Raw genomic sequence first — 26,522 nt, forward strand, 5'->3', positions numbered from 1 at the left:
GTCACCCGGGACCACCTTACCTGCGGCGTGACGTCACTCGCAGCACAACCTCCGCCTGTTGACGTCAAGTTATTTTATACATATATAATTATATGTATGATTTCATTTTATATATATATATATATAAAACCTAATCATATATAATACATAATTAATGTATATATTATATAATATTTATTTATGCATAATATTTATTTGCAGTGGACGCTCGGGTTGCGAACGTGATCTGTGCAGGATGCACATTCGCAACCCGCAGTGTTCGCAACCCACAGCAGCGTGTCTGCACACATGCAGGTTGCGATTCAGCGCTCCTGCGCATGCGCAAAGCTCGATTTAGCACTTCTGCACATGCATGATCGCCGAAACCCGGAAGTAACCCATTCCGGTACTTCCGGGTTTTGGCAGTCCATAACCTGAAAAAACGCAACCTGAAGCATCTGTAACCCGAGGTATGACTGTATTGCATTTTGCTTACTGACCAATGTTGCTTCTCCCTACCCTCCACACAGCCCCTCAAAAAGCAGGCGACATAGTTGACATTAGGGAGCTTCTGTTTTTGGTCATGGAAGTGTCTGCGGACAGCGCTGGCTCCCGGCCTATAGAGTGAGATGAGCGCACAACCCTAAAGTCTGGCAAGACTGGCCCGTACAAGCAGGGGTATCTTTACCTTTACCTAGAGCAGGGATGGGGACCCTTTGGCCCACCAGAGAACATGTCCCTGAGGCTGATCAGAGCCAGTGGCGTAGGTGGGTTGTCAGCACCCGGGGCAAGGCAAGTAATTTGCACCCCCTAACCCATGGATTTGCGCCCCCTAACCCTAACCCCCAGATGTTGCGCCCGGTGCACCCGGCCCCCCCTGCACCCCCCATGCTACGCCACTGATCAGAGCTGGAATCCAATAACATCTGGAGGGCCACAAGTTCTCCATCTGTGCACAATAACAGAATGTTGTGAATGTATTTGTTTTATCTATCTATACTGCACCTTTCAACATCTGTTTACTTTTCTACATATAGGTAAGCCTATCTGAGAGCAGACACCAGAGGAAATGACCCATATGAAATCCCAAGCTTTGAAAGTTAGAGGACATGCCTTTAAAGACCACGAACCATTCAGACATTGCAGTCCTGGATCACTTCTTACAGCCAGGGCTATCAAACCAAGAGTTACACCTGGCACAGTCGGTGTGGCAACTGGAAATCAAGAAACGAGAAGCAGGAAAGTTGGGCGCGACCCTATGGTAAGACAAAAAGTGCATGCGAGATTTCCCTTTTCCACTTAGAACATAACAACAACAACATTAACTCACCCCTATACGGTGGTACCTCGGGTTACATATGCTTCAGGTTACAGACGCTTCAGGTTACAGACTCCGCTGACCCAGAAATAGTACCTCGGGTTAAGAACTTTGCTTCAGGATGAGAACAGAAATCATGCTCCGGTGCGGGAGGCCTCATTAGCTAAAGTGGTGCTTCAGGTTGAGAACAGTTTCAGGTTAAGAACGGACCTCCAGAACGAATTAAGTTCTTAACCCAAGGTACCACTGTATAATTCACAAGAACAGATGAGATAGAATAGATTAAAGCTGAAATCAACACAGGGTAATATATTTTGAAATAGTGACTGTTCTTTATTAGAATATTCTGGCACATAAAAAACAACAAGAGGTGACATTGTGCATGTTTGGTGGTATACGTAGGATTTAAAAATAGAAGCCAGTAATGTCAAGATGAGCAAACACAGGCTATAATCAACAGGGAGCAATAAAATGGATTGAATCTAAAGAAAGGAGGTGTTTAAGGGCATATTAGTCCAGAAAAGCCTTAGCAGTGCTTTTCTCTGTCGACCCTGGGTTGGCTGAAGCTGCAATTACATTTTGCTACCAACATAATTGCCACAAATCAGGTCTGGGAAACATGGAAGGAATGCACAGAAAACATCAGAAGACAGCTATATGGAAATTACATTATCTGGCTGTTTGGTAAAAAATGAATGAACAAAGTCATGATATCAGAGAACAGAGGAAGGGATTGTTACAGAACGGAGATGACAAAATATGAAGTTCCAGCCAAAATAATAGACAGAATAAAAACCTACAAATCACCAGGTCTGGACGGCAACCACCTGAGAATTCTCAAGTACCCAACTAAAATGTGAAATTGCTGATCTAACAAAAATATATAAATTGCCCCTTGGATCAGCCTCCATACCAGAGAACTGGAAAGTAGCCAATGTAACACCAATTCTTAAGAAAGGATCTGGGGGAATCCTGGAAATTGCAAGCCAGTTAGCTGAATGTCTGTCCCCAGAAAACTAGTGGAAAGTACAGTGGTACCTTGGGTTACATACGCTTCAGGTTACATATGCTTCAAGTTACAGACTCCGCTAACCCAGAAATAGTGCTTCAGGTTAAGAACTTTGCTTCAGGATGAGAACAGAAATTGTGTTCCGGTGGTGTGACGGCAGCAGGAGGCCCCATTAGCTAAAGTGGTGCTTCAGGTTAAGAACAGTTTCAGGTTAAGAACAGACCTCCGGAATGAATTAAGTAATTAACCCGAGGTACCACTGTATTGTTAAAGATAAAATAAACAAGCACATAGAAGAACAAGCCTTACTGAAGTGGAGCTAGTATGGCTTCTGCAAGGAAAAGTTCTGTCTCACAAACCTATTAGAATTCTTTGAGAGTGACAACAAGCATTTAGATAGAGGTAATCTGGTTGACATAGTTTACTTGGACTTTCAAAAAGCTTTGACAAAGTAGCTCACCAAAACCTCCTAAGTAAGCTTAGCAGTCAAGGAGCAAAAGGAGAGGTCCACTTGTGGATCAAGAATCGTTTAAGTTGCAGGAAGCAAAGAGTAGGAATAAATGGACATTTCTTCAAATGGAGAGAAATAGAAAGTGGAATCCCCCAAGGATCTGTACTGGGACCTGTGCTTTTTAACTTGTTCATAAATGATGTAGTTATGATTGAGCAGTGATGTGGCCAGGTTTACTGACAACCGTAAATTCGTGTTCATGGTAGTTAAAACAAAAAGCTCCGAAAAGATCTCTCCAGACTGAGAGAATGGGCAATAAAATGGCAGATGCAATTTAGTGTAAACAAGTGTAAAGTGATGCATGTTGGAGCAAAAAAATCTTTAATTTCACACACATGCTCATGGGGTCTGAACTGGAGGTGACCTTGGGGTCATAGTAGATAGCTCGATTAAAACTGTTAACGCAGTGTGCAGCAACCATGAAAAGGGCAAATTTCATGCTAGAGATCACTAGGAAAGAATTTGAAAATAAAACTGCCAATTTCATAATGCTGTTATACAAATCTGCCGTGCAACCACATTTGTGCTCTTAATTTACTTGTAACCACTAGGGGTCATGAAAACAATTTCTGGTTCATTTTGCATTTGTATTAACCGTAATTCAACAAGCATCTTTATTATCAAACAGGCATCCTTAGGCGAAGAGAACAATTCTCTGGAAAAGTTTAAAGCTCTGCAAAAGAAACACCTGCAGCTCAAAGGTATTCTAAAAGAAAAGGAGTCATCAATATCAAGATTAACTAAAATAATAAAAGACCAGGTATTGTAAATTCAGATTCGCTGATTTATGAGACAATGAAGCGTTAAATCAAACCCGTACAACATGTGACTCCCGTCAAGCCAAATTTAGCCTAACCATCATGTATGGCAGGCAGTTCACCAGAGGCTCAATAATCCACTTTTCCTTGAGAAGACACAGCAAATCTGAGGATTATATCTAAATAATGTATTTTCAAATACTTGTTTGTAACATTCACATGTTGCAGTTTTGCTGTACATCTAAAACATCTTGGGTTCTCAGATTTCATACTCTGAAATGCTGTGCACACTTCCCTAGGAGTAATTTCCATTTGAAGTTGTTTGGACTTACCTGTATTTTTCGCTCTATAACACGCACCAGACCATAACACGCACATAGTTTTTAGAGGAGGAAAACAAGAAAAAAAATATTCTAAACGAAACAGTGGATGTATGATTTTTGTAGTTCATGCTGTGGCCACAGACATGTGATCTGACAGTGAGTTTGGAGTAGCCCAATGCAAAAATCCTGAGGATCCATGTGGATCCGTGCTTTGTAACCACGTTTTAAGTGGGGAGGGAAGGAAAAGCACTCAAGGGACAAGGATGTGTAAGTAGCTCCTCTCCTTTCCCGCTTTGCTCCTTTAAAGCAAGCAGGCTCTCTGTCCCTCTCTCCTCCGCCATCTGTAGTCATTCGCTCCATAACACGCACAGACATTTCCCCTTACTTTCTAGGAGGAAAAAAGTGAGTGTTATGGTGCAAAAAATACGGTAATTGTGTAGACATGCATAGAATTGGGCTGTTAATAGGAAGGACTTCCTCAATGACAAGTACTGCCTAGCCTCTTCTCTGTTGATCTTTAGCTTCCAATAATGATTTTGTTGAAAATATGGAACCTCATTTGATAAACGTGGAAATGCTGTAATTAAAAACGTGTTGTGTTCTAGAGCCCCTTGTGTGCAGAGAAAGCACCTGTAAGCAGCACTCTGCAGGATTTCACCCTCCTGCTCTTGGGGTGGTGGTGGTGGTGGGGGAAACACTAACTAAACCATTAACCCCACCCCTGAATTGATTCGGGGCTGAATCCGGGGCAGGGCAGGTGGTATCCAGGTTAGTGTGTGGGCGGGGGCAGGGATCTGTGCATAGCCCTAACACAGCCTACTCCATTTGCTTCAGGTGATTTCATTGCATTTACTTTTCTACAGCAGCTTTTTCAGGGAAAGGAGATCCATGTGCAAGCCAGAGCCCGCAGGAAAAGAATATTGTTGCATGCACCCTACTCTCGAGCAGTGAGACTCTCCTGGGGGACCCAGGGTTCCGTTTCCTTGGAGCAAAAGTCAATGAAGACTGTGGTGCCTTTAGGATACATGATTTTGTAGATTTCTATAAACAACTATATATGCTGTGGGTTAAACCACAGAGCTTAGGGCTTGCCGATCAGAAGGTTCGAATCCCAGCAACGGGGTGAGTTCCTGTTGTTCGGTCCCAGCTCCTGCCAACCTAGCAGTTCGAAAGCACGTCAAAGTGCAAGTAGATAAATAGGTACCACTCCAGCGGGAAGGTAAACGGTGTTTCTGTGCACTGCTCTGGTTCACCAGAAGCGGCTTAGTCATGCTGGCCACATGACCCGGAAGCTGTATGCCGGCTCCCTCAGCCAGTAAAGCGAGATGAGCGCCACAACCCCAGAGTCTGCCACGACTGGACCTAATGGTCAGGGGTCCGTTTACCTTTACCTATATACAACCTGAGCATAGGATGGAAGGGATCACAGCAATAACACTCTAATAGATCTTTCCTCTTCACTAACTTTCTAGAGATGACTTTGGGTTCAACACAGCCAAATCAAAAAGCTAACTATCATGGCTTTTTGTTCTCCTTCGGGCATTTAACCCAGGTGTCTTCTCCCCTCCTGGAAACATCAGCAGTTGCCACTATTGCAAAACCTCTCTTCTTAGAATTCTTTAAGACGCTGGTGTAGCCACCCAAGGAACTTGTTTGACTGGTACACCAGGTTTCATAATGTAGATTCTAACTTCACAGGCGGAGAATCACAAGGCTCCTCACCCTCCACAACCTATAACAACATGTATTTATTGGCCATCTGTCATGGATACTTTAGTTGAGATTCCTGCATTGCAGGTAGTTGGACTAGATGACCCTCAGGTACCTTCCAACTCTATGATTCTATTATTGTACCTAGGATTAGTTACAGAAGCAGGAATGAAACTAGGATGTTGTTTTGAGAAAGGATTTGAAGGACTTCCTTCTGAATAAGCAAATATAGGATTATAGTATAATTGGGTTGATTATTATTATTATTATTATTATTATTATTATTATTATTATTATTATTTTAACAGGCTACTGAGTATAGAACAGCAATAGAATTAGAAAAAGAACACCAGAAGGAGACTGAAAGGCGACTGGAAGAATCAGAACATTTAGTCAAGGAGCAGAGCCAGTTGCTTGATGAAACAGTGGCACGTTACAGAAAAATAATTCAGGAGCAAGAAACACAGGTTTGTCACAAAGGAAAATAGGCATAATTTGTTGCTCTTGCTTTATTTAGGTTACGGTTATTTCATTCTAATACACATTAAAACCTTATCTGGAAAATAAACATTTTTCACACTAAACTTATCCCTCAGTATTTCGTAATCCCTCAGTCTTTAGTAACCACACTGCAATGTCACTTGCTTCCTTTTGTAGCATGCAGAGCTGGTGCTCGAAATGAAAAAACAGAGTGAGGCTGATATAAGGCGCAGAGAAGAAAATATTCTCAAGATAAAGCAATATATTTCTGGTACCTTCCAAGAAAAATCCCGGTACGGTGTTCAAATGTCTGAAAGCAGGAAATTAATGAATTTTAGAACCATGTTGGATCGAAATCAGGTGGTTTCCGGCTGTAATGGGTTAAAAGAATATGAAAAAATGGGTTTATAAAAGTAAAATTTCAAGATTACAACAATTTAAGAATAAGGATTTGGGTAGAATAAAGAGGAAAACAAATTACTGAGCTAATAAATTGAATTGGAATACAAAAAAGAGAGGTATGAGGAGGTCCAAGAAACAAGTAAATGGAAAATAATGTGATGGAAAGATTGATTGTTTTTAACAATTCTTATTCTGTATTATTTTCTCTCTTTTTGTTTTATTTTTTGTAATGTAAAAATCTTAATAAAAATCTTATAAAAAAACAACAACAAATGTCTGAAAGCAGGATCTCCTAGATGTAACTTTTAACTAAGCTGCCACCCTTGTTAACAGACTGTCTTTAATCCCATTAAAATCAATGGATTATTCAAGCAGCTTCTTTCTGTGCAGGGCAGCAGGCTAAGTTTTCTGCTCATTCATTTATAGTATGGGGCATGAGACTGCCAAATAGCACTGGATTTACTGCTTACAGAACCTCAAACCTGCAGACTATTTCTATCGTAGAATCAAAACTATATACAGTTCAAAGTATCGTAAGATCACACATCAGCTGTTACACAGGGAGGCTCTTCATGAATCGTAAAATTAAGGTTCTTCTTCATAAGAGGAGACTGAGAGGAAATATAGCCATCTTCACTTATTTAAAGCAGCTGGAGACCCAAGTTTGGGAAACCCTGATCTAATGGGTATCACATAGAGGATGGAGCAAGCTTGTTTTCTCCCGCTCCGGAGGGTATGATTCTATTATCTGCTTGGTTACTGTAGAAAAAAAGGATGCTGGGCTAGGTGGAACTTTGGTCCAGAAGGGCTTTTCTTAATAAATAACTCTTACAACAATAAATGACTTGTCCTAACTGTAATGAAACTGGCTCATGGAATTTGTTTTCCTTCTTGCAGGGAACGTCAACAACAGACAGATGAACTCAGGAGAGAAATAAATAAATTCATGGAGAAATCACACATTCTCAAAACAAAACTTGAAAAAGAACTCAATGCAAAAAAGGTGAGAGAAGGAAAACGTGCTTCGGCGTCTACTGGGACATTATTTAAAAAAACAACCTTCCATAAAACATTTGTATGTTCTGTACCTTGTTTTGGGGCAGCAATTTGTGTGTTGTTTGGCTAGGTTTCTCCTATGCATTTATGGAACTGATAAAGCAATATATTTTTGTACCAAAAAGCAAACAATCCATCTTGGAATTTGTGTTTTATTAGGCATGTATAAAACAGCATTTTGTGATTCCCTCAAGTTGCATTATTAACTTCAGAATCGAGAACAGCTTAATCTTAAGTGGCCTTTGTACTCTGCGACTCCAAAACCACCATCACCTTTGTACCCCTTTCCTGCTATTTCTCAATATAGCTGCATTCTGATGCCCCACACACAACAAGACACATTCCCTTATCTGTTCCACAGGTGTGATTAAAATAAAAACCCCCACTCTCAAAAAAGCCCACCCACCCATATAGCCATTTCCTCAATTTATAAGATTACAGAGCAGAAGGGAAACATCAAAAACCACTTTTCTACCTGAAATGTTCCCATAGCCCCAGTTTCACTCAATTATATTGTGATTTCAGTGTGAATTAAAAAAAAATCAGTGCTGCAATCAAGTTTCAATGGCATTTAATAGATTCATCAAGGTTAATCCAACCGCATGATAAAACCTTTAGTATATCTACAGTAGGTTGTTTACATCAATTTTCATTCTGGGGCCAATAAAACAAGCAGAGCCAAAGTGTCAGAGTCAAGGTCCGCTATACATACTTATCTATTGAAGTTCAATATGCATAGATATGACAGTTTGTTAAGTATAGTTCAAGCAAGTATAAAGTAAAGACTGCAATCCAAGGGTACTTCCCAGGACAAGCCCCATCAAATTCAGTAGGACCTCCTTCTAAGTGAATACATTTAGGACCTGTCGGGAAATTTAGTAAATCAATAATGAATCCTTTTTAAGCAAAACACTTTTCAACCTGCTGATTTTACTACAGTATCATCTGAAAAAAATAATCTGTAACATTTAGATCTCACAAAGTGTAAGTCTAATGAAAATGTGGAATATTTTCCCACTACCAACCCTAGCCACTTTTATTTTTCAATAGGCTTGGGGTTTTTTGAGGGGAGGGGAGGGAAGCAAATATTTAGTTAAAATCTTGAAGTATTACATATGAAGATAACTTTCCTAGTACATTTCAGCCGCCCCATTTTCCCCCTTCTTTTTCTGTGCAGATAGACTGCAAATCGAAAGAGATCAGTCCATAGTCATGCAAGCAACTTGGGTCAGGTGTGTATGCTTGTTCCAAGGCTTATTTCCCAGGATGACCACTCCTAGGAGCTATGAGGCAGGATCTTGAGAGATGCCGTATTTGCACTCAACCAGAGAAGAATCTGAAGTGCCCTTGGATTTCCATGTTGTGTAATCTGTCTTGTATGGGGTGCACAAGTGGTGTCTCTATTTACCTAATCTTGTTTATGGGTTGTTACATACAGGGATTTTTCGCTTCCTGTGCTAATTGCTGTTTTATGATGATGGCAATTTAATGTATCCTGTGGTTTTCATTTTTATATTGCTTGTTGTTTTTGTGGCTGTAAGCCACCTTGGATTCCTTTTTGAAAACTGGCAGGATGTAAGGTTTTTTCTTTTCTTTTTAAATTAAAGTAAAACAACAAAAATGCAGTTGGTCCATCCAGAAATCTCATCCTGATTTTCCCTAACCCAGAGCAGCTATAACATCACATGGTTACCAGAGGAGCATGTGAGTTAATGGCTTCAGGTACTCCATAGAAGGATTGTGATTTAAGATTGACAGAATCCAAGATGCACTTGTGTCAGACTCAGTATTTTATTTTAAAACAGTCTACAAAGATGAACATGAGTTGTGTCACACTGGGAGTTCATAGCTGCTACAGAATTGTAGAGCTCTGGTTTACCACTTTAAGAAATTGCAGCCTGAAATTAGTTTTATCAATTATCACATCTTCCCAGAATCAACCTGGATTTTTATCTCACTATTCAGAATAGTGTGGCATCAATACAGTAGCAAACATGATTTCAGAAAACAAGTGTCATTTTCATGTCAGTCCAGCTTTGTAAAGTAACACCTCAACCTTTATAGGAGCAAAGTTTAGCATCCTTAGTAGAGCGATGCCAAAGGATGACTATCAGCTCAAACCTGCAATTGTAAGGGATGAGAAAATCAGATTTACTAAACACTGCAGATGAGACTGCATGTAATAGTGGCAGATTTGAGTTTAAAACATACAGATCTGCTGTCACATGCAGTTTGAGCCTCAATGAGGTATTCTTGATAGATCAGCTTGCAGTTGACAGGAAAAAAGCAGAGCCACAGATGTCGCAAACCTGAACTGGAAGAAAAAGTAATGCAGTATTTCTAGTTAAAGAGCAATTGCCTACTAGTCTGGGCAAAGAATGACATGAAGAATGAATGAAGCTTCAAGCACAGGGGTCTAAGGCAGCACAAAAGAGCCACTTTCAAAGCTCAGAGTAGAAAGCTTATCTATGAAAAGTGGACCAAGCACATGTCGCCTCACATCTTGGAGCTACAATTAACTAGGCTTGCTGTCAGTTCTAAAGTGGCTTCCATACGGAACTACTAACTTATGGAAATATTAATTCACCTCCCCCCAAAAGGTTTCCTGATATCCCCATGAGCCAGAGATTCTTCATCTCACAAAAACGGGGTATAAGGAGGGAAAGAAACCCAATCTTGCACTATGCGTGAAGACTTGGTTAAAACATGTTCTTTCTTGGAACAGCCACAATGACGCTGTATTCAGTTCCTGAGGAAGACTTCAAAGCAGAAAGCTGTCTGGGGAACCTCTCAGCTCAGCTCCTGCCAAGCCTCCTGCACTCCAAAACTCACCCACGCCTGAGATAATGAAATGGATGCTAGCCTGCTTAACACAACTGTCCAATGCCAAAAGAACCAAGCACGGGCTTAGACTGAAAACATCCCTCCCAATGACTCTACCAGGTGTGAACAGCAAGTACCTGGATACTGTCAACAACAGTGTTCCGCTACATCACTACTGAATGCCTACCCTACAGAATTACTGTGACCACCACAGGCTTACTCTGATAAATGCATCAAAGGTCCTGTTTGTCTCCACCAAGCACAGTAGAGCTGGATGTGACAGGAGCTTTATTATTTTCTACAAAAACAGACTCAAAGGCAGCTTCTTGCTCTTCCAGGGTGTCGGAAGCTGTGGCTCCTGGGATCAAAGTGGCGTTGCTGAGTGCCGGCTCATGCTCAGTAACCTTCTCCAGCTCTACGGCTCGCTTTCCTTTCCTTTTGCCGAGTATTCGGACATAATTAGCTGGAACAAGTCCTGTTGTCTGGCCATCGCGGCTGGCCAAGAGCCAGCCACGTATTTTGGGTTGTCGTTCTGGCAAGAAAAAGAAAGACAGACATGAGTGGTTAGCAGAGGAGCCCATGAACAGATAACTGAGTTGTTGAAAGTCTTTGGAGAATTCTGCAAAGACCAGTTCGTTTAGATTTTGTGTGACCTTCTCAAACCTTGATAAACTTGAGTGAAAACCAATCTGAAGAGCACACTTGAGACGTAATGATTAATAAAACAGTTCAATGACCAAACCAATGACTTTGAAATGTCAAGATTTCAAAAAGGACTAGCAAATGTCATTAACAGAAACAGTGAAGTGTAGCTTTCAGAAACGTCATACAATATATTAAACCAGTCAACTCTAGTCGCATACCTCTAGTCTGAGTACATTGACACAAGTTATACAACAAATCTAAAGACTGCAAATGGAGGTATTGCTATGGAACAAGTAACTATTTGCAAGAAATGCCACTGCTTCCTGTTAAACAAAAATTTGCCCCTAAAGTTCTCAAAATGTCCCTTAACATACAGTTAGGTCGAGAGGGTAAACGTTCTTCTGTTTTCCTAGATAGTGCACTGAAATATGTGGGGGTGGGAAATCACAATGAATCAAAACCATCTTACCTTTGGGTGCCAGTTTTAGCATTTCGCCAGCACGGAAAGATATTTCTTCTTCCGAAACAGCATTGAAATCATATTCTGCTCTCCCAACAACATGATCGTCCTCTCCACTTGCCCAATTGCTGGAAACTGTTCCACAGGACAAGGGATAAACAAGTCAACATAACTCTGCTGGATCAGTACAGTCTCTTAGAAAACAATCTCTGAGAGTCAGTATGGTGCAAGGGGTACAGGAAACCCAGTTCAATTCCCTACATGAGCCAAGCTATCAACTATTCCCTACATGAGCCAAGCTATCAACTTTCAGGCTGCCCTAATTCAAGTCCCTTAGTTGTTGTGCCAAGGCTGAAAACCCTCAGACTCATAAATAAGTTCAAAAGCTAACAGGAAAGCTCAAATGTACACACACAACTATTGTATGTCATTTGTGAGCTACAAAGAAAGAGAGAATTTTTTGTAAGTGGTTGTTTGGAGACAATCTCAATTTGCCAGAGGCAACCAACCAAGAAGTGATTTTCAAACCTGACTGAACACCTTAGCAGAAGGCCAGGGTGCACACAAATTAAAGTGCTTAACTTGATCGGTTAAAGTCAGCCCATGATACGTATGTGTTATACTTAAGTGTTTTACGCCTTCAAAGCCTTTTTCCAGCAAAGCATTTCAAATCCCAGAGTGCTTACACTGAACATTCACTAGATGTTGGAACATGTTCTAAATTCCCTTTTCATTATACTGGTACATAAAAGCAAGATTTGTTCCTCCCTCCCACCTCGAAGCTGAAATTAGGGAAGCACAGTATCTAAACCTGCTCTTCTCACCCTCCTTTAGAATCCCTTGGCAGGAGCCACATATAACACCAAGCATAGCGCTGTGGCCTTGGAATAGAGTGGGACATGCGAGACCTGAGGTTAGATTCTCTGTTCAGCCATGAAAGTAGCTGACAGCTGAACTACAAATTCCCAGTCCAGTCTTTGCCATCGCTGAGCAAAGTGCAATGCAATGACATCTCCTGTTATGAGATCAGGTTGAAAACGGTGCCTTCCTAACTTATGAGAAATGCTACGGGTATTAAGAAAGGGTGACATCAAATGTTTTTGGTTTCTATCAACTCAAGCGTATTGCTGGCTGTAGACAGCTTGTTTCAAACTTTAAACAAGACAAACACAAAAGCAAGCAAGAATACAAAGCCTAAATAAAGTGTTGCTTTTAAAATAAATTGCAGTTAGTGTTTGCAATAGGTAGGATTGTTGATGGAGAATATTTGTTGATGAACACTGTTTGCATGGCTGGTTGGAAGGGGCAGAGCTTTTGTTTCAGGGTGGTGGTAAGAGCATATGGTTAACTCACACTCACAGCAGAAAACCAGGGAGGCCTGTCATGTTATAGTGCATTCCTGTTCTGAGACAAATCAATTCTACCCTTGGGGTGGGGTGTAAAGAGCATCTAAGCACCAGGTAAAAGACGAGCTTAACACTTAACGTGCCTGCCATTTGGTTTGCGGCAAAAGGCCCTATTTCTCTTTATTTTATTGTTATTTCACTTTCATTTTGGCTACTGTCCAAGGCTGTAGAGCTCTGCAGTAATATATGTGTCAGACGCCTTCAGAACCTCAGCTTGCTATCATTTTCCCCATCTGCCTCCCACATTAACCATTATTAATCCTACCTAAAGGTAAAGGTAAAGGTACCCCTGCCCGTACGGGCCAGTCTTGACAGACTCTAGGGTTGTGCGCTCATCTCACTCTATAGGCCGGGAGCCAGCGCTGTCCGCAGACACTTCCGGGTCACGTGGCCAGCGTGACAAGCTGCATCTGGCGAGCCAGCGCAGCACACGGAACGCCATTTACCTTCGAGCTGGTAAGCGATCCCTATTTATCTACTTGCACCCGAAGGTGCTTTCGAACTGCTAGGTTGGCAGGCACTGGGACTGCGTGACGGGAGCGCACCCCGCCATGGGGATTCGAACCGCCAACCTTTCGATTGGCAAGTCCTAGGCGCTGAGGCTTTAACCCACAGCGCCACCCGCGTCCCTTAATCCTACCTATAACCACACAAAAAATCCCCTTCTCCCACACAACATGAAGATCAGACCGTGTTATTACTGAATTCCTGATTATTATTATTATTAGCATGCTTTTATAATACTGGTTGTTAGGTTGTATCTCTGTTTTTCTTATGCTGCTTCGTTTTCTTCCTGCTGTATATTTGCACACTGCTTAAAGAGATGCTTAAATATGAAGCAGCTTAGATGTTTTTAAATTAAGTGAATGTATGCTAAACCAGGGTTTCCCACATGAAGCAGGGTTGCCAAATGCTGGTTCGCCTCACTGCAAATACAACACTGACCTATGGATAAGGCAGAAAATGGGAGGGTAAAATCCAGGCTGAAGAGGGCAAAAGGGGGTGTTTGAAACTTAGTTGGCTCTCAACTTGCTGCTTGCCTGGTCTCCTGTGGCAAAGGAGTATCCCAGGTGAAGAGACAGATCAGCAAGAGAGAAAATTATTTACTGGGCCGCAAAGGTCTAGCCAGGCAAGCCACTAACTTTTGTGGACCCATCTGGAAGGCTGCTAGTAACTACAGTGGTACCTCAGGTTAAGTACTTAATTAGTTCTGGAGGCCCGTTCTTAACCTGAAACTGTTCTTAACCTGAAGCACCACTTTAGCTAATGGGGCCTCCTGCTGCCGCTGCGCTGCCGGAGCATTTTTTCTGTTCTCATCCTGAAGCTAAGTTCTTAACCTGAGGTACTATTTCTGGGTTAGCGGAGTCTGTAACCTGAAGCGTATGTAACCTGAAGCGTATGTAACCCAAGGTACAACTGTACTGTGGACTTGCTTGTAACACTGTCATGTACACTAGGGCCGAGGGATAAATCAATACTATATATCATCCAAAACCGGTTTGAAGTCCATATTGTTATACAGTGAAACCTCGGGTTACGTTACCCTCGGGTAACATAAACTTCGGGTTGCGAAAGTGGCAAACTCGGAAGTGTTTCGCCGCTTGTGCAGGCACAGAAGCGGTCTCTCCAGTTGCAAAAACTTCGGGATACAGCCGGACCTCCGGAACGGATCCCATTCACAACCGTAGGTACCACCATATCGGTTTCATAATTTCTGACCTGGCAATGTATTGTGAATCATGATATGTGTGTGTACACGCTATGCAAAAATCACAAAGTGGGAAAAACCATGAAGCCAGCCCATGCTTCTCTCCATAGACGATGGAAATATTTTTGAGAAGGAATGATAACCCACAAGCTTGCTTTCCACATTAGAAAATGTAATTCACCAAAACCCTGCGAAACACCTGGGCAAAGTTCAAGTTGCCTTCATGGTCATTCATTGAAACCTGATTCTGTGTTGCCACTTGCTCGCTTTACCCTACAGCCCAGCAGCATAGACCGGGAAATACTTGTAAAAGTGTTTGGATCCCCACAATCAAAACAACTCCTTTACCTGTTTCGTCCTCAGTGTAGGTGGACAGCAGCTTCCAAATGAGGTAGGGACCCCCGAGAACAACGGCAAAGAATAGGAAAATGGGCCAGGATTTTGCAGAGTTGGCCGCCCTTTCCTCGGGGCCAGCACAGGCCACAGTCCCTTCGCTTTCTGCCCACAAATCATCGTTTTCGGAATTCTTTCTCAGACCCAGCAACCGCTGCAGCCGCCTGTAAAGGTACCGAATAGTTCTGACCAAGGCAAAAGCCGAAAACACCTTGGTGAAGTGGATCTTGAGCCGGGAGAAGTGGTTGGCTACATCCAAGACGGCTCGGAAGCTGTTGTAGACCGCCGAAAAGGTAGCGTCCATCATCATGCTGACCGAGGCGAAGGCGTGCACGATGCTTTCGATGGACTGGAATGCGCCGCGGCTGCTCTCCTCGGCCTGCTGCACAAACCGGCTGGCGGGAACGTCGTCCATCCGAAACCGGTTGTAGCCCATGCCGCCATATCCGTAGCTGTAAGGGCTGTAGCTTCCGTAGAAGGAGTTCCCGTACGTGCCGTAGCCTGAGCTGAAGGGGCTGCTGTACGAAGGCCTGAAAGAGCTCAGGGCCGTGCTCCCAGTCTGTTGAGATGGCCTTGGCACAATGGGAGGGGGCACACGGGTGAGGGTGGGCTGCCCAGGCCGCGTCAGCTGACTAACTCCCACATCTGCAGATCTAAAACGCACAAGTTCAATGTTAGCACACGGGATGGTTTTATGCTAAAAAATAATCCCTCATCCCACACTCCTTCCAAACAGTGTGTACACTTAGAAGTTGACATTAATTATGCCTGTTATAATTATGCTCTTTGGACCCAGGTTCAGGCATCACTAGAACACTAGACTAAAAAAACCCAACCCAACCTCACACACTGATCCTCTGCTCTGGTTTCTGACACATGAAAAATGTTGAATCTGAATAGACATTTAACAAAGACTGTGGTTCAGCTGTTGGTAGGGATGGACATTCAACAGAAGCAGAATGGCAACATCTTTATTAGGACCAATTCATAAAGTTTCATTAAAGGTAAAGGTAAAGGTACCCCTGCCCATATGGGCCAGTCATGTCCGACTCTAGGGTTGTGCGCCCATCTCACTTAAGAGGCCGGGGGCCAGCGCTGTCCGGAGACACTTCCGGGTCACGTGGCCAGCGTGACGAAGCTGCTCTGGTGAGCCGGCACCAGCGCTGCACACGGAAACGCCGTTTACCTTCCCGCTATAAAGTGGTACCTATTTATCTACTTGCACTTAGGGGTGCTTTCGAACTGCTAGGTGGGCAGGAGCTGGGACCGAACGACGGGAGCTCACCCCGCCGCGGGGATTCGAACCACCGACCATACAATCGGCAAGTCCTAGGCGTGGAGGTTTTACCCACAGCGCCACCCGCGTCCCAAAAAATAAAGGCATTACCTAACAGTTGTTTGGGGATGAATACTTCTCAGCTGAATGTGCATGAGCTGCTGTGAGGCAGGGAGAGGATGTCTGCTGGGTAGAAAATGCCTCCTTAAGAGAGGAAGAGGTTCCAGCTCTTTTAAAGGAAGCTGTAACAAGGCCACTTCTGAAAACGGCAAGCCTGTGGCAAACATCCCCTTCCGAGGCAAAGTGCTTGAAAAAAGGGGTTGTTGGTCAGTTCCGGGTGGTCTTGGGTGAAGATGGTTTCCTTTATCCATTCCAACTGGGATTTAGGTCTGAATTTGGAACAGAAATTGTCTTTAGTTACCCGGTGGGGCATGTTACCAATATGCTCTGCCTTTCAGTTATCTGGGCATACCCCTTTAGCCCATAGCTGTCAACTTTCAGATTTGAAAATAAGGGATCAGCAGCTTCGAAAATAAGGGATCAGCGGCCTCACCTGCCCCGGGGACAGTCTACGGGATATCTAACAATCCAGGATAGCAGCGGGAAGCACTGGGAAACGGCGCTGGAATAAGGGAATTTCCCGCAAAAAAATGCTTTAGCCCCATGACTCCTAAAGCTTTGCTCTGCATATGGTTGTGCAGAGCAAGGGGCTTATGCAAACGTGACAAAGGAATCGAGCAGCTGTGCTCCACAGTGGTCCATTTCTATTGGAATAGTGCTTAGCCTCGTTGCCTATGAGGTTTAAGGACTCTGGATGTAGGCAGGTGCTCACAAATCCTTTCACAAACAGCCGTCACAAATGCATGCCTTCAATCAACACATCATGCAATAGCCCTGGGGAGAACAAAAGCATCTCTACCTGTAGAGAATCAACAGTCATTGTGGAACCCTCACACCCCATGAAACACCAGTGGTAAGCCTAAAAGGATATACACGACACACAAAGGAATAAATCCTAAAATGCATTTCTGCACTTGCAGCAGGGATAGCCTATGTGGGCCCCTCCAGATGCTGCCATCATCCGAAGAGCGACATTCAGGTCCTTTATTGCTTGTGTATTGCTGCTTTCCTTCTTTTGGCGACCTTTGGTCTATTTGGAGAAACTAGAAGTACAGTGGTGCCTCGCAAGACGAAAAGAATCCGTTCTGTGATTCTCTTCGTCTAGCGGTTTTTTTGTCTTGCGAAGCAAGCCCATTGACGGATTAGTGGATTAGCGCTATTAGCGGCTTATCGGCTGATTGGATCAGCTGATAAGTGGCTTAGCGGCTTAGAAAAAGGGGGGGAAGGGGGAAAAACCCGCAGGAACTCGCAAGACATTTTCGTCTTGCAAAGCAAGCCCATAGGAGATTCGTTTTGCGAAGCACCTCCAAAACGGAAAACTCTTTCGTCTAGCGAGTTTTCCGTCTTGCAAGGCATTCGTCTTGCGGGGCACCACTGTATGCCAATTCTGCTGCCTTTTTAGACTTGTCCTCTCCCTTGTTATCAACCTTTCCCCTCAAATGTCTGTGACACTGACACCTGCTTACCGATTTGGAAACAGGCAACTTATTTGCCTCACTGGAGGATTCGAAAGGTCAGAGGAAGGAGTGGCAGAAATCGCAAAGAACCTGTTGTGGGTGCCAACACTCCTGGGGAAATATCTGAAAGTCTGGGTGAAAACCGAGCTTTTAAGAAGGAAGTGGACTACAACTGGGTCTATTTGCAATTTTGCTTGTACAAAGCTAAGGCACTTTGTTTTAAATGTAATAAATATGCCAAGCTAATGGCTATAAACATATCTTGTGGCATTCTAACACAAAGCAGGTTACTCTACATGCAACAAAATTTTAAAAATGGCACATAACATGCAGATCAATACACATCTCTTAAAATACAATGTGTGTACATCTGTTCTGATCAGACTACAGGTTATTTGCAACTTCATATATGGAAGTTTGCGCAATGTAAGAATTTGTAAGGATTTGGGAATCTGAATTTTCAAAGGAATCTGAACTTGCAAAATACTAATGAAACTATGTTGCATTCTTCAAGGGAATAAAATGGCTTATTTTGCAAACATGAAGCCATAATGCTTTCAAGAGGGAGGTTTTAATTAAGGCAACGGAATATTGCAATAGCGCATCTTGTTTTAATTAGCAGTGAAACCCAAAGACATTTCACCGCCACAGGAAAGGAGCTTAAGTTATGGGGATGAGCAACCTGTTCAATTTTATGGGCTCAAATCTTAGAAAATCTTGGCTGTTGTGAATGCCCAGAAGGTATGAACTGAGATCTGAAGCTGCAAGGTTTCCTAAATTTGGGCTGTAATCTTGGGAACACTTAGGTCACATTCCACAACATACATTTAAAGCACACAGCTTCCTCCAAAGAAGCTTGGGAATTGTAGTTTGCTAAGGAGGCTGGGAATTATAACTCTGTGAGGCGTAAGCTACAATCTCCAGAATTATTTGGGGGAAGCCTTACACTTTAAATGTATGGGGTGGAATTCCACATCGTGCTATTACAAACTTTCCATCTGCTTAAGTGTTGCAGCTTGTCAGATGGAGCAATCCTGACCACCCCTAAGCCCATTTCAGGGGTTCCAAAGGGCACAGAGAGGGAGGAGATGGGGGAAATCCCCATTGCACACAGGAAAGTCCTTGTGAATCCTGCCCACTGTGTAGATGTGACCATGCTTGGAGGCAGGAAGGCAAATTCCAGAGCGGGAAACTGTTAAGTCTGCTGTTAAGAAGAGGAACTGGTGGCGCTTTAAAAATGCAAAGTTTTACTCATGGCGTAAGCTTTGTGGACCAGAGCCTACATCATTCTCAATCTGCAGATATAAACACACACAGAGAAGAGGGAGATTGTAAACAGTGAGTGTAAAAGAGCATGGAATGCAAGCTGTACAATAGGTCGGTGACATTTCTACGCAGAACTCAAATGTGTGCAAGATAAGAGCTTATTCATAAGACTTACACTTCACAGGCTTTAGGCCCCTTTGTTTACATTTTTCCCGCTGTGTACATCTCTCGCTTTCTCTCTGTCAATGATAATGCATCTCATGCGGCAAGATCTAGCCCATGAACACTTTAAAAATCAGCTAGTCTTTTAAAAGAAGGGTGGTAAAAAAAACCTGTGACCCATGAAGCCATTCCCAGTGGTCTGCCAGCCCTCTCCCAAAATCAGACACCACTTCCTCTCCCTGCATCACAAATTACCGTATTTTTCTCTCTATAAGATGCACCAGACCACAAGGCGCACCTAGTTTTTGGAGGAAGAAAACAAGAAGAAAAATATTCTCAATTCCAGAAGCCAGAACAGCAAGAGAGATTGCTGCACCTGCATTCGCTCCATAAGATGCACACATATTTCCCCTTACTTTTTAGGAGGGGAAAAGTGTGTCTTATAGAGAGAAAAATACAGTACTTGGGAGTGCTACTTCCCATGCCAAGACTGTCTAGCATGGCACCACACCAGAAGGTGGTGATACAGCTTTGCAAACTGTCAGGGGCTTTCCTCTCCATCACATCCCTCGGCTGGGGGCAGAAGTCCCCTTGCTACTAGCCCTGCGCTGCAATGGGGAGGAAAGGAAATGCATTTCCTCTCCTCCCTTGAACGATACCTGAAGATCAAGACAGAGCTGTTTCCCTCCCACCCCCATACTGGTGGAGATGGGAGATTTAATGCTGACTCTTGATCTTCAGGGACTGATTCAAAGTGCCACAATACACTTTTCTGCTTTTCACTTGGGAGTAGGTTTCACTGAACACTGTGGGACTTCTTTCCCTAGTAAACAGGCGCAGGTTCAGGTCCTTTGAGTGGCTTTATACAACGCGACCATTTCAAGTCGGAGGCTAGAGCTGCAGGTTCGTGTCAAAGGTTATTTGCGAAACTGCCAATCTCCTCTGCCGCCTCCGCCCATGCAGATTACACAGAACGTGGCTGAAACCAGAAACAAATCCAGGCTGCAACTCCTGAATAGCCTGGAAGAGGCAGAGGACGTTCGGTTGACAAAACTAATATCAGCAGGGACAGACTGATTGGACAGCCTTGGACCTGGGTTCAAAACTGAGGTCTCAACTGATGCACTGGATTGCTATTTGGACAAAAAAGTGATCTCTTAATCCAAATTGCTTACTGTATAAAATGGGAAGTGCAAGTACAGTGGTGCCCCGCAAGACGAATGCCTCGCAAGACGGAAAACTCGCTAGACTAAAGAGTTTTCCGTTTTGGAGGTGCTTCGCAAAACGAATCTCCTATGGGCTTGCTTCGCAAGACGACAATGTCTTGCGAGTTCCTTTTTTCCCCCTCCCCCCTTTTTCTAAGCTGCTAAGCTGCTTATCAGCAGATCCGATCAGCAGATAAGCCACTAAAAGCCGCTAATAGCTCTAATCCGTCAATGGGCTTGCTTCGCAAGACGAAAAAACCGCTAGACGAAGAGAATCACAGAATGGATTCTTTTTGTCTTGCCAGGCACCACTGTAGATAAATAGGTACCGCTCTGACGGGAAGGTAAATAGCATTTCCGTGCGCTGCTCTGGTTCACCAGAAGTGGCTTAGTCATGCTGGCCACATGACACAGAAGCTGTATTCCTGCTCTCTCGGCCTATAGAGCGAGATGAGCGCGCAACCCCAGAGTCGTCCGCAACTGGACCTAGCAGTGAGGGGTACTTTTACCTTTACCACCCTGTAAATAGGTCCATGACATTTCCTTGCTCACAACTAGCCAGACTGCCCAGACATACTATGTTTGTGATAGTAAAGGTAAAGGGACCCCTGACCATTAGGTCCAGTTGTGACCAACTCTGGGGTTGCAGCACTCATCTCGCTTTATTGGCCGAGGGAGCCGGCATACAGCTTCCGGGTCATGTGGCCAGCATGACTAAGCCGCTTCTGGCGAACCAGAGCAGCGCACGGAAATGCCGTTTACCTTCCCAGCAGAGCAGTACCTATTTATCTACTTGCACTTTGACGTGCTTTCAAACTGCTAGGTTGGCAGGAGCAGGGACCGAGCAACAGGAGCTCACCCTGTCACAGGGATTCGAACCGCCGACCTTCTGATCGGCAAGTCCAAGCTCTGTGGTTTAACCCACAGCGCCACCCACGTCCCACCTTTACCTTTACCACCCTGTAAATAGGTCCACAACATTTCCTTGCTCACAACTAGCCAGACTGCCCAGACATGCGTCAGTGATACACAGCCTAAAAGAGCTTTAGGTTTCCTTGCTAGCGGACACAGCAGGAAGACAGCTATTTGCAAATCTGGACTGATTAACTACATCACAGGATAGTTATTAACTTCACAGTCCCAACAGCATTCTTGCTTAATTTCAGGTGTCTGGAACTCCATGGACTTTCCTTCAGTAGCTGTTTTGACAGCCAATGCGCTAGCCAATCAGCACCCACTTCCTATTTTACAAAATAATCATTAGGAAGCTGCTTCTGTATATCAAGCGGCAAAAGCTTACAGGAAGCATATCAAGCAGTAAAGGCTTACAGGAAGTCCCAATGTGACTTGTGTTTACTTTTACATGGCTCGTAACACTCCTGAGATCTCGTAATGCCGCTAGAAAATATCTTTCCGGATCAAATGTATGCACTTACCCAGAAGTCAAGTCCTACTGCGTTTAGCTTCCTCCTACATGGAGGCAGGACCACAACATATGTGGGTATGTTATGCAACCCTAATCTGCTGGGAGTAGGGAGTAATGCTAACCACTTTGGAACTCCTGTGCCAACACACCCAGTTTGTTGGGAAAGGGGAGGGAGGTGGGGAAGAATGTCAGACCCACACTAAATTGCAGCAGAACACAAGCAGCAACTTGCTGCTGATTCACTGAGAAAATTTCCACAAGGAGGTAGGCCATCCTGAGCATGCAGATGGTGGAGCAAAATTCAAGGCTATCAGTAACACCAAGGTCTTGTGGTGTGTACCTGTGAAAAGGATCTAGGGGCCTTGGTGGACCTCAAGGTTAACATGAGTCAACAGTGTGATGAAGCAAAACACACACACACACACACACACTAATGCTATTTTAGGCTGCATCAACAAAAGTATGGTGTCCAGATCAAGGGAAGCAATAGTACCATTCTACAGTGGTGCCTCGCAAGACGAAAAGAATCCGTTCTGTGATTCTCTTCGTCTAGCGGTTTTTTTGTCTTGTGAAGCAAACCCATTGACGGATTAGCGGATTAGCGCTATTAGCGGCTTATCGGATCAGCTGATAAGAGGCTTAGCGGCTTAGAAAAAGGGGGGGAGGGAAAAAACCCGCAGGAACTCGCAAGACATTTTCGTCTTGCAAAGCAAGCCCATAGGAGATTCGTTTTGCGAAGCACCTCCAAAACGGAAAACTCTTTTGTCTAGTGAGGTTTCCGTCTTGCGAGGCATTCATCTTGTGGGGCACCACTGTATTCTGCCTTAGTGAGACCACACTTGGAATACAGTGTCCAGTTCTGGACAGCACAATTTAAGAAGGATGGTGACAAGTTAGAAGGTGTGCAGAGGAGGGCAACCAGGATGATCAAGGACCTGGAAACTAAGCCTTATGTGGGGTGCTTGAAGGAGCTGGGTATGTTTTGCCTGGAAAAGAGGAGACTGAGAGGAGATAGAATAGCCATTTTCAAATATCTTAGGGGCTGTCACATGGAGGAGGGAACATTCTTGTTTTCTCCTGCTCTGGAGGGTCGGACTCGAATTGATGGCTTCAAGTTGCAAGGAAGGAGATTGTGACGAAACATTCAGAAAAGCTTTCTGACAGTAAGAGTGGAACAGACTCCCGTGAGAGGTGGTGGACTCTCCTTCCTTGGAGGTTTTAAGCAGAGGTTGGATGGCTATCTATAATGGATGCTTTAGCGGATTTTCCTGCACTGCAGGGGGTTGGACTAGATGACCCTTGGGGTCCCTTCCAACTCTAAGATTCTATGAAAGAAGAAAAATCAAAATAAAAAAGGGGCATGATGTGGGACAATACCACGTTGCAAAACACACTATCATTTTACTCTTCAATTCCAGTTTATCAGATACATCCTAGCACTGAGTCCTAAGATTTCCAAAAAGGATTTGAAGAATTCAAAGTTCCAAAGGGGTAATCTGTATGGAGCTTTAACCCACATATCCCAACATTTGTTCAAACACACACTCTCACACTTATCTCTCTCTTGTAAAATGTGTGCACGATTCAGAGTCCAAGGTGAGGATAGCAGAAACTGAATGCAAACATCATCATAATAACAACCATTATTCATATAGCTCCTAAAACATTGGGTGGCACCCCAAAGCAGCATAAAGTGAAACCTTTCAAAAATAACAGCAATGAAAAACAAGCGTGCGACCTTTCCCCAAGCCCCTTCATGTCATTAATGTCGCTGACAGCACCAAACAGGTGAAGGACAATGCCTTCCCTATTTTTGTGTGTCTGTATTATTGTGGGTGCCTATGCAGGACACTGGCCCTTTGATGAGCCTGGCTGGGGGAGAAGAGGAGCGGAAACAGTCCTCCTTTGCAGTTTATAAAGCAATTATGTATGAAAGAGGTGCGAGGTGGGGGAATCTGCCTCCCCCTTGAAGATGGAGAACTCTCGTGCCACCTCCTGTTCTCCTGTTCCCTTACGTGGGAGCAAGAAGGGAAAGGCTGAATACACCCCTTTATGGGGTGGGGAGAGGATGTTTCCCCATTAAGGGGAGGAGAAAGAGGCTTGTTGCTCTTCCTTGTTGCTCTTCCTTGCCCCCCAAATGTGTCAGAAAAAAGAAAAGGGGGCCAGTTTGCTGAAGACACCCCTTATGAACAGACTAGTGCTTAGCTTATTTTTGGGCTGCAATTTTGTTGTTGTTAAAATTTTTTTGCAGATCATAAATCCTGCATTGATTTTATTAATCTTATAACACTACTTTTGCTTCAGTTGTGACGTTCAGCCTGTTTTTAAGATGTCGTTAGCAGTGTTTTATAGGCTGCAATTGTCTCACTGATGATGTTAATTATTCTACACTATTTATGCTGCGTTTGTGATGTTCTATCGTGTTGTTATTCTTTATTGTTTGTAAGCCGCTTTGCGATTCATTTGAACTAAAAGTGGCATATCAGATGGGGGGAGGGGGTGATATTTCCAATTGGGAGGGGGGAGGAAGAGAAATAATAGAATCATAGAGTTGGAAGGATCGCCGAAGAATTGATGCTTTTGAATTATGGTGCTGGAGGAGACTCTTGAGAGTCCCATGGACTGCAATAAGATCAAACCATGGGGTCAGCAAACTTTTTCAGCAGGGGGCCAGTCCACTGTCCCTCAGACCTTGGGGGGGGGGCGGACTATATTTTGAAGGGGGGGGAGGATGAACGAATTCCTATAACCCACAAATAACCCAGAGATGCATTTTAAATAAAAGGACACATTCTACTCATGTAAAAACACACTTATTCCCGGACCATCCATGGGTTGGATTTAGAAGGCGATTAGGCCGGATCTGGCCCCCGGGCCTTAGTTTGCCTACCCATGATCAAACCCATCCATTCTGAAGGAAATCAGCCCTGGGTGCTCACTGGAAGGACAGATCCTGAAGCTGAGGCTCCAATACTTTGGCCACCTCATGAGAAGAGAAGACTCCCTGGAAAAGACCCTGATGTTGGGAAAGATGGAGGGCACAAGGAGAAGGGGACAACAGAGGACGAGATGGTTGGATAGTGTTCTCGAAGCTACCAGCATGAGTTTGACCAAACTGCGGGAGGCAGTGGAAGGCAGGAGTGCCTGGCGCGCTGTGGTCCATGGGGTCACAAAGAGTCGGACACGACTAAACGACTAAACAACAACAACAGAGTTGGAAGGGGCCCTGGCGGTCATCTAGTCCAACCCACAGCTGTCAACTTTCAGATTTGAAAATACGGGATCAGCAGCCTCGAAAATAAGGGATCAGCAGCATAGCTGTCAACTTTTGGATTTGAAAATAAGGGATCAGCAGCCTCACCTGTCTACCGGATATCTAACAATCCGGCGCTGAAATAAGAGAATTTCCAGCAAAAAAAAGGGAAGGTGGACAGCTATGGTCCAACCCCCTGCAATGTAGGAATCCCGTGTTGGTGGGGTGGAAAAGAAACCCCTTATCCCCACCCAACACTGAAAGGGGATGAAAGGATGAAACCCGTTAGGGGGCTAAGGGAAGAAGGGGGGGTATGATTCCCTGGAGACCTGGTACCTGTTTGTTTCTTGTTCTCTCCTCCCCCACCCTTGGCCATTCCACCATCTTGGAGGAGCGTGGCGCCTGAGCATGTACAGAGTGCCTCTCCCCCCACTCCTCGGGGCGGCAAGTGAGCCCCGGAACCTGTTTGTTTTGTGTTCCCTCTTCCCCCACCCTTAGGACCTTGGAGGAGCGTAGCCCCTGAGCATGTACAGAGTGCCTAACCCCCCCCTCCCCACTCCTCGGGGCGGCAAGTGAGCCCCGGAACCTATTTGTTTTGTGTTCCCTCCTCCCCCACCCTTAGGACCTTGGAGGAGCGTAGCCCCTGAGCATGTACAGAGTGCCTACCCCCCTCACTCCTCAGGGCGGCAAGTGAGCCCCGGAACCTATTTGTTTTGTGTTCCCTCCTCCCCCACCCTTAGGACCTTGGAGGAGCGTGGCGCCTGAGCATGTACAGAGTGCCTCTCCCCCCACTCCTCGGGGCGGCAAGTGAGCCCCGGAACCTGTTTGTTTTGTGTTCCCTCTTCCCCCACCCTTAGGACCTTGGAGGAGCGTAGCCCCTGAGCATGTACAGAGTGCCTAACCCCCCCCCCCACTCCTCGGGGCGGCAAGTGAGCCCCGGAACCTATTAACAGCCATAACCGATGAGGAGGGAATGGCGGCGGCGGATCCGCCTCGGGGCTCTCCCGCCTCCCCCCCCCGCGCCCCCAGCCGCACTCACAGCCTCCGGTTCTCCCAGGGCTTCGGGGGCGGCGGTTGGTTGGCCGCCATCGTCTTCGCGGCGGCGCCTCCTCCTCCTCCTCGCCGGACCTTCGCCCAGGCTCGGCCGTCTCCCGAGGCGAGCGCCGAGCCGTCGGTCCCGCCAGGGAGGAGGCCCCGCCCCTCACAGGCGACGCGCGGAGCTCGGGGATCGACCGGCTCTGGCTGCGACGTCGGCGTGGCGTGGCTTCGCGCAGGTGGCGGCTCGAGCTCAAAGAGGTGCGCGGGGAAGGAAGTCGGGCGAAAGCAAAGGAACGCAATCGCCCCCGCTCGGCTACTGATGAAAACATATTTTGCAC

General features: G+C 44.8%; 1 protein-coding gene and 1 long non-coding RNA gene across 3 annotated transcripts; one reads left to right on the forward strand and one right to left on the reverse strand.

Moving 5' to 3' along the window:
• LOC309529666 lies at positions 1 to 9,169 on the forward strand. Its single transcript, XR_014218273.1, has 7 exons — positions 1 to 94; positions 1,017 to 1,240; positions 3,446 to 3,577; positions 5,917 to 6,075; positions 6,266 to 6,381; positions 7,388 to 7,493; positions 8,724 to 9,169. It is a non-coding gene; the product is annotated as an uncharacterized lncRNA (long non-coding RNA).
• On the reverse strand, positions 8,101 to 26,352 carry PEX13 (peroxisomal biogenesis factor 13). 2 transcript variants are annotated; one of them, XR_014218175.1, is made up of 5 exons: positions 26,186 to 26,352; positions 14,937 to 15,634; positions 11,484 to 11,609; positions 10,522 to 10,901; positions 8,101 to 10,482 (listed from the first exon to the last, which is right to left on the reverse strand). XR_014218175.1 is itself a non-coding variant. In XM_082217808.1 (4 exons), exons 1-4 carry the CDS (start codon positions 26,233 to 26,235, stop codon positions 10,603 to 10,605), a joined length of 1,173 nt encoding a protein of 390 aa, XP_082073934.1. In that variant the 5' UTR covers positions 26,236 to 26,352; the 3' UTR covers positions 8,101 to 10,602. The 2 variants fall into 2 exon arrangements, 1 of the variants encoding a protein (XP_082073934.1); XM_082217808.1 differs by having other exon boundaries at positions 8,101 to 10,901.
• Positions 26,353 to 26,522: the final 170 nt, after the last annotated feature.

Source organism: Podarcis vaucheri, assembly GCF_965113315.1.
Source record: "Podarcis vaucheri genome assembly, chromosome: 3".
Classification (NCBI taxonomy): Eukaryota; Metazoa; Chordata; class Lepidosauria; order Squamata; family Lacertidae; genus Podarcis; species Podarcis vaucheri.